The following is a 6650-nucleotide window of genomic DNA, read 5'->3' as shown; positions in this document are numbered from 1 at the left end:
TAGTGAAAATGAGCATTGATTTTATGAGGGACAATTTTAAAAAAAATGTGATAAATGTCTTTTGAAATTTGTAGTTTTGCCTATAAATAAAAAATAAAGAAAACACATGGTAGTTTCTCTTATATCATAAAATAGATGGAGTATTTCATAATCTTTGCAATATTTAATAGGAACAAAAAGATAAAAATAGACATAATAATTATTGAGGTATCTTATAAATATAACCAAAATAAATACCATCTCTACTCTAAACTTCCTTCAGTGACTATTATATATAAGATATAATTCTAGAAGAATTCTTTAGTCCTTCGTATAAAGCACATAGATGGTTACTTGTTACTCCCTTCGTCCCAAATTATAAGACACTTTTAAACAAAATTTTACATACTAATAAACCTCATTAAATACACTTAACAACCTTATCTTTTCAAAATAAAAATACAAACTTTCACAAATACCCATCATTTAATATATTGAAAAGAGAAGGGATAAAAATTAATTATAGAGAGAGAAAGGGTAATATTAGAATTAATTCATTTAATGAAACCTTAATTTATCCAAGATGTTTTATATTTTAAGAAGGAAAAATTTTTTTAAAAGTGCTATATAATTTGAAACAGATAGAATACTATTTTTTTTATTTTACCCCTATTATAAATTTAATTTTATCACTAGTAATATACCAAATATCCTTCTCTTCTTAGTTTTAACAGGAGTAAAGTTGAAAGATTTTTTTATTTTAAGATACATTTAATAAGTTAGCTGTTTGCCTTATATTAGAGATAAATAATGAGCCACGCCACCGTGAAGGATACATGAGCTCTCCTACCTTGCACGCTTCTTCTTCTTACTCCTGAACGAGAAGTAATATTTGCGTTAGTTTCTCGACTTCATTAATGTGCTGTTGGCCTGCATCAGGTAAAGGCAAGAGTATCTGACTCTGTGTGTGCGCGCGCGCGCGCGCGCGGGTGAGTGTATAATATAATCTTCCAGTGGAACTGGAAATTCAAGAGCGAAGAACATGGATATTCCTGCAGACTCTGCAACAGTTGAATCTCAGGAGCGAAGAACATTCGCTCTTCCTGTGGATTCTGAACACAAGGCCACAGAGTTCAAATTATTCTCAGTGGCTAAGCCTCACATGCGAGCATTTCATCTTTCATGGATTTCCTTCTTCTCATGCTTCGTCTCAAGCTTCGCTGCGCCTCCTCTGCTTCCCATAATTCGTGATAATCTCAACCTGACAGCCACAGACATTGGAAATGCTGGGATTGCTTCTGTTTCTGGTGCGGTTTTCGCGCGAATCGCCATGGGCACTGCTTGTGACTTGTTTGGCCCTCGTCTTGCTTCTGCTTCTATCATTCTCCTTATAGCACCAGCAGTTTGTCTCTCCTCCATTATCTCATCTCCTACCTCCTTCCTTCTCGTTCGCTTCCTCACCGGCTTCTCTTTGTCCACCTTCGTCTCAACCCAGTTCTGGATGAGCTCCATGTTCTCTTCCCGAGTCGTCGCTTCGGCTAATGGACTTGCAGGTTATTAAACTTTGTTCAATTATATTAGCTACTCCCTCTCAATCCCTATTACATGCACAGGATGCCTTCTAACAAAAATTATTTAATTCTCAATATTGAGGCACCTGATGGATATCAAATTTTTAAATACGTTGCTATAATATTATTTTTTTTAAATTCATTAACTATGGGATAAAATTTAATACAAATTTGAATAATTTTCATTTAAATAAAGGTTAGATTAAAAGTTCATTATATTTTCAGATAAAGTATTTTCTTGGCCAAATTTTTTTAAACAAAGTTAATGATCTGTCTTTATATCAAAATAACTTAAACCAATTTGATTAGACTCACCTTAATTTTGTTTTTTTAAGAGGCCTTAGGTCTATAATATTTATTTTTCATTTCTTCTCTTTTTTTTTTTTTGCTTTCTTTTTTACCCTAATTCCCTTTCTCCATTTTCAAAGCTCTGATGCCGTATTAAACTTTATTAAATTAGGTATGTTTTATATTGTCTTTCTATTAAAATAACTTGAGCTAATTTAATAGTGCTCATCTAATTAATTTTATATACCTCCGGTTCATTCTTCAATTAATCAGTGCAAGACTTTTTCGATATATTCTAAGGGCCCAACTTTTTAGAAACACTTCCCAACTTTTCAGATGTGAGAAGTTGTTTAAATATTTTTTAAGTAGTCAAATTGACTTTTCAAACGTATTTTGATAATTTCATTGACAGTGAATCCAATGTGTGTAACTTTGGTCAGCCTTTTAAACTGACTTCCAAAATCTTTCCAACACAGGTGGATGGGGCAACCTAGGAGGAGGAGCCACACAACTTGTGATGCCTATTGTATTTGGACTCATACGTGATATTGGAGCAGTCAAATTCACAGCATGGCGAATAGCTTTCTTCATTCCTGCCATTTTTCAAATGTTAACAGCTTTTGCAGTGTTCATATTTGGCCAGGATTTGCCAGATGGGAATTTCCATGGCTTGAAGAAATCAGGGGAAAAGCCAAAAGATGACTTGAACAAAGTTTTGTTCTTTGGGGTTTCAAATTACAGAGGCTGGATTTTGGCTTTGACTTATGGATATTGCTTCGGAGTCGAACTTACAATCGACAACATCATAGCTGAATACTTCTATGACAGATTTAATCTGAATCTTCGCACAGCAGGAATAATTGCTGCAAGCTTTGGATTAGCTAATGTATTTTCTCGACCTGGAGGAGGCTATATATCAGATTTAGTGGCAAAGAGGTTTGGAATGAGAGGTAGTGTTAACTTCTTTATATTATATTAACAATGTTTAAAGATAATCTACTTCGTGAAAGTAACTCCAATCATTTGTTAAAGTCAATAATTTAAGTAGGCCAAACTTATTCAAGCCCAAACTTATTTAAATTAATTTTAAAATACTCAAACATATAAAAAAGTTATATAGTTAAGTCTAACCCTAATACATCGTGCTTATTCAGACTATTTTGAATACTCAAATTGTTAAATATTATTTTATTTTATTAGCTAATTTTAATTTTTATCTTAAAAAATAATTTTTTTCACTTTTTATGTCATTTTAATTATATTTTATAAATAATAATAATAAATTGGATATTTGAGTTAAGCCCATTAAAATTCAAGCTTTGTCTAAATTTCTTCATATTTATTTGCACGGTTTGAATAATCTTAAAGTAAAGAAAATTTTTTAAATTTTTAAATTTAATTTTAAGATTTTTCGAGCTTAATTGAAATAGCTCATTAGTTTGACTTAAATTATCATTTTTTAGGCAGACACATTTTCAATTTTATATATTGATAATGTATTTTTAATTTCTAATTGTGGGATTTCTTTAATCTCTGATAGGTCGGCTTTGGGCCTTATGGTTGTGTCAAACTTTGGGAGGTGTGTTCTGTGTAATACTTGGGAAGGTGGCATCTTTAACAGTGTCCATCATCGTCATGGTCATATTCTCTATATTCATTCAAGCTGCCTGTGGGATGACATTTGGGGTGGTTCCTTTCGTCTCTAGAAGGTACGTTTTCCTTTCTTTCTTTCTTTTTTTGGGTTTAAAGCTTTCTTTTCAAATCCTTAATTTACAGCAAATTAATTTTGCTTTCAAAGTTTCAAGGGTCGATTAAGCTGTCAAAAGGAAAAGAAATTAATAAGAAACTTCTGGTTTAGTAATAAGTATAGCTTTTTAGGAAAAAGGGGCCATCAAAACAGCGGTATATACCGGACCAAACTGGAAAAAGATATATATATATATATATATATTATATAATATATTCAAAGTCTTCCCGCCTTTGTTGATTGTTGAAAAATCAACAAACGTGTTTTTCTTACATGTCCCTGTCATGAGGAGCTTTCTAAGAGATTATTTAGTCATTAATTTAAAATACTTGATGTATTGTTAATTACATTTTTTTTTCCAATATTACATTTAGGACTGTGCAAAGCTCAACATAGTAGTCCGACACAATCCAACCCAAGCTAGACTTTTTATTTGAGTTAAGACTGAGTTATTAGACTATTCAATCTAATTTAGTCCTATGAAATTTTTTTAATATAAGTTTTTTTAATATAATTGAAGTTCACTCATGCATCTCATTTCAATGCTGTCTCGCCTGCTAGTGTTATTAGCTTTGTAAATTCTTTAATAAAATTTTTAATTTGTTAATTATTGTTCTCTGTTTTGTATGTTTTATTAGTTCCGCATGCATGTGTAAAGATGACAAGTTCTTATTCAGTCTTAAAAGAGTGAGGGTGAAGCCTAGTATTGCTTTTGGCTTTTGTTTTTCCTTATTAGAAGAATTCCAATAAATTAAATGATATAATAGTTTGATTAATTAGTCTCGCATAGTGTGATTATTACAAAATACTCCCTTCATTTAAAAATATAAGGTATTTTTAATTGAATCTCACCTTCTAATAAAGTAGTTAACTACTTTCCAACTAACCATATCTTTCCATATTTATCCCTATTAAATACCTTACAATAAATATAAAGTTATTATCAATAGGGGCACTTTTAAAAAAAAGACAATGATTACACCTCGAAAGATTAAAAATGTAACTTCTCAAAAAATGCTTTACATTTTTAAACGAATGGAGTATACCTATTTTATCTAACAAGTAAGTTAGAGGAACTGTTTAGTTAAATCTAAGGTCATGTGTATAATTTTGGGGTCTTCCATATTGCTTGTTGCAATGTAATTTAGACTTATTAAAATTTGTTAAACACTACTATAAATTTATCATTATTGACTGTAACTTGACTATTTTTCGTTAAATATTGTTGAAAATTGTTATGTATTTATTATGATATGGTTTGATGTTATAGATATAAGTATTTTTGTTGTTTTAATTGATTTTATTAAGTTGAATTGTTGTCTCCCACAAGGAAAAGGAAAAAAAAAAAACAAATTGAGATAGACTGATTGTTTAAACTAATCTCCCAATTTTATGGACCAAGTTTGGTCTAACTTGATCTTGGGTTCTTTCTAGATCAAACTAAATCATGTATTGCCTAACCTGATCTCTTTTATGAAAAAGATCAAATTTCGAATTAAGTTAAAGTCTTGTCCTATCCATCCTATGTACAACCTTAATTACCCCTATTTAAAATTATTGACTATGAGATAAAATGTAATAATACAAATTTAAAAAAAATTCATTTAAATATGGGTAAAATTGAAAATTAATTATATTTTCAGATAAAGTCAATAATTTAATCATCTTTTCTTTATTTTGGTGTGGTAATTAGATGTGCTTTATAATTGGAACTGGAAGGAGTATACTTCCTTCATTTTCAAATATATAAGAGAATTTCAAACAACTCAAATTTATAGTTTAAAAAAATTAGCTAACCCTAATAATTATATTTGAAATTGAAATGTTTGGACTAAAATATTTTTGTAATTAATGTTTACTTTTTTTTCTCTAATTTAATGATACTCTCGATTTATGAGAGACAATTTAAAACAATGTAATTGATATTTTTGAAATTTATAGTTTGTCTTATAATAAAAATAATAAAATATAAGGTAGTTTCTATTATCTTTAAAAACAGAGAAAGTATACTCCATACTTTCTGCATCATAGTTTCAGCAATATACATTGAGGATAATTGATTTACGGTATTAATAATTGGTGGCCAGATATCAATAGATCTACTATATATTGACAAAGTGCTCAAAACTTTACTAATCCTTTGCATTTATTGATATATTTCAGATCATTGGGGGTCATATCTGGAATGACAGGAGGTGGAGGAAGTGTGGGTGCTGTGATAACCCAGTTAATATTCTTCAGAGGATCAAAATATTCAAAAGAAACTGGTATAACCTTAATGGGTTTGATGATCATAATCTGTACTCTCCCAATATGTTTGATTTATTTCCCACAATGGGGTGGCATGTTTTGTGATCCATCGTCTGAGAAAGTTGCAGAAGAAGATTACTACTTGTCTGAGTGGAGCTCAGAGGAACAAGAGAAAGGGTCTCACCATGCAAGCTTGAAGTTTGCAGATAATAGTAGAAGTGAACGAGGCAGAAGTTTGCCAGGTCACCATGTGTTTGATTCTCACAATTAATGCCTATATATACACATATAGATGCTCAAGAATCAACTTGTGTCAATAATATTCTTGTTCTCTTATGTGTATATATATAGAGAGAGAGAAAAAGAGTAAAGGAGCAAATTTATCCTCCAACTATTTTTTGAGGAGTATGAGGTCTCCGATAGGACACATCACAAATGTCAGCATCTCCCAACTTTCATATGCTTTACACACACACACACTCTTCCCGAATTTCATCTTCTCTCTCTAACCCATCAAGTGGTCCCTCTCACTTTTAAGCTGCTATTCTCTTAAACCCAAAAGCCATAGCTAAGCCATGCTTGGACCTGAGAGTGCTTCAGTTTTCGGAAGGCTGACCAAACATCATGTTCAACCCTGACAAGCCATAGTTTGAGAGAACCTCAGAAACATCGTCTTGTCCTTGAGTGAGAGTGTGAAGCACAAAACAGAGTGTGAAGCACAAGTCATATGCAAGATGAAATTATCATGTATATCATGGCCTTGAATATGAATCCTAATTACATAACTAAAACACTAGCTATTATCAATATCCAAA

General features: G+C 31.0%; 1 protein-coding gene across 1 annotated transcript; it reads left to right on the top strand.

Annotated features, from left to right (window-relative positions):
- The first annotated feature begins 802 nt into the window (after positions 1-802).
- On the top strand, positions 803-6171 carry LOC129313656 (high affinity nitrate transporter 2.5-like). Its single transcript, XM_054956937.1, has 4 exons — positions 803-1532; positions 2315-2788; positions 3379-3547; positions 5749-6171. Exons 1-4 carry the CDS (start codon positions 1022-1024, stop codon positions 6104-6106), a joined length of 1512 nt encoding a protein of 503 aa, XP_054812912.1. The 5' UTR covers positions 803-1021; the 3' UTR covers positions 6107-6171.
- Positions 6172-6650: the final 479 nt, after the last annotated feature.

This window comes from Prosopis cineraria, unplaced genomic scaffold, assembly GCF_029017545.1.
Source record: "Prosopis cineraria cultivar Desert tree isolate PC_DT_omini unplaced genomic scaffold, ASM2901754v1 PC6, whole genome shotgun sequence".
In the NCBI taxonomy this organism is placed as follows: Eukaryota; Viridiplantae; Streptophyta; class Magnoliopsida; order Fabales; family Fabaceae; genus Prosopis; species Prosopis cineraria.
The sequence above is the reverse complement of the archived record's forward strand: the minus strand, read 5'-3'. Positions and strand labels throughout refer to the sequence as shown.

Coding starts and splice junctions, on each gene's coding strand:
- LOC129313656 (XM_054956937.1), top strand. CDS start 1,022: ATGGATATTCCTGCAGACTCTGCAACAGTTGAATCTCAGGAGCGAAGA. Junction 2,789..3,378: donor AAAGAGGTTTGGAATGAGAG/GTAGTGTTAACT, acceptor AATCTCTGATAG/GTCGGCTTTGGGCCTTATGG. Junction 3,548..5,748: donor GTTCCTTTCGTCTCTAGAAG/GTACGTTTTCCT, acceptor GATATATTTCAG/ATCATTGGGGGTCATATCTG.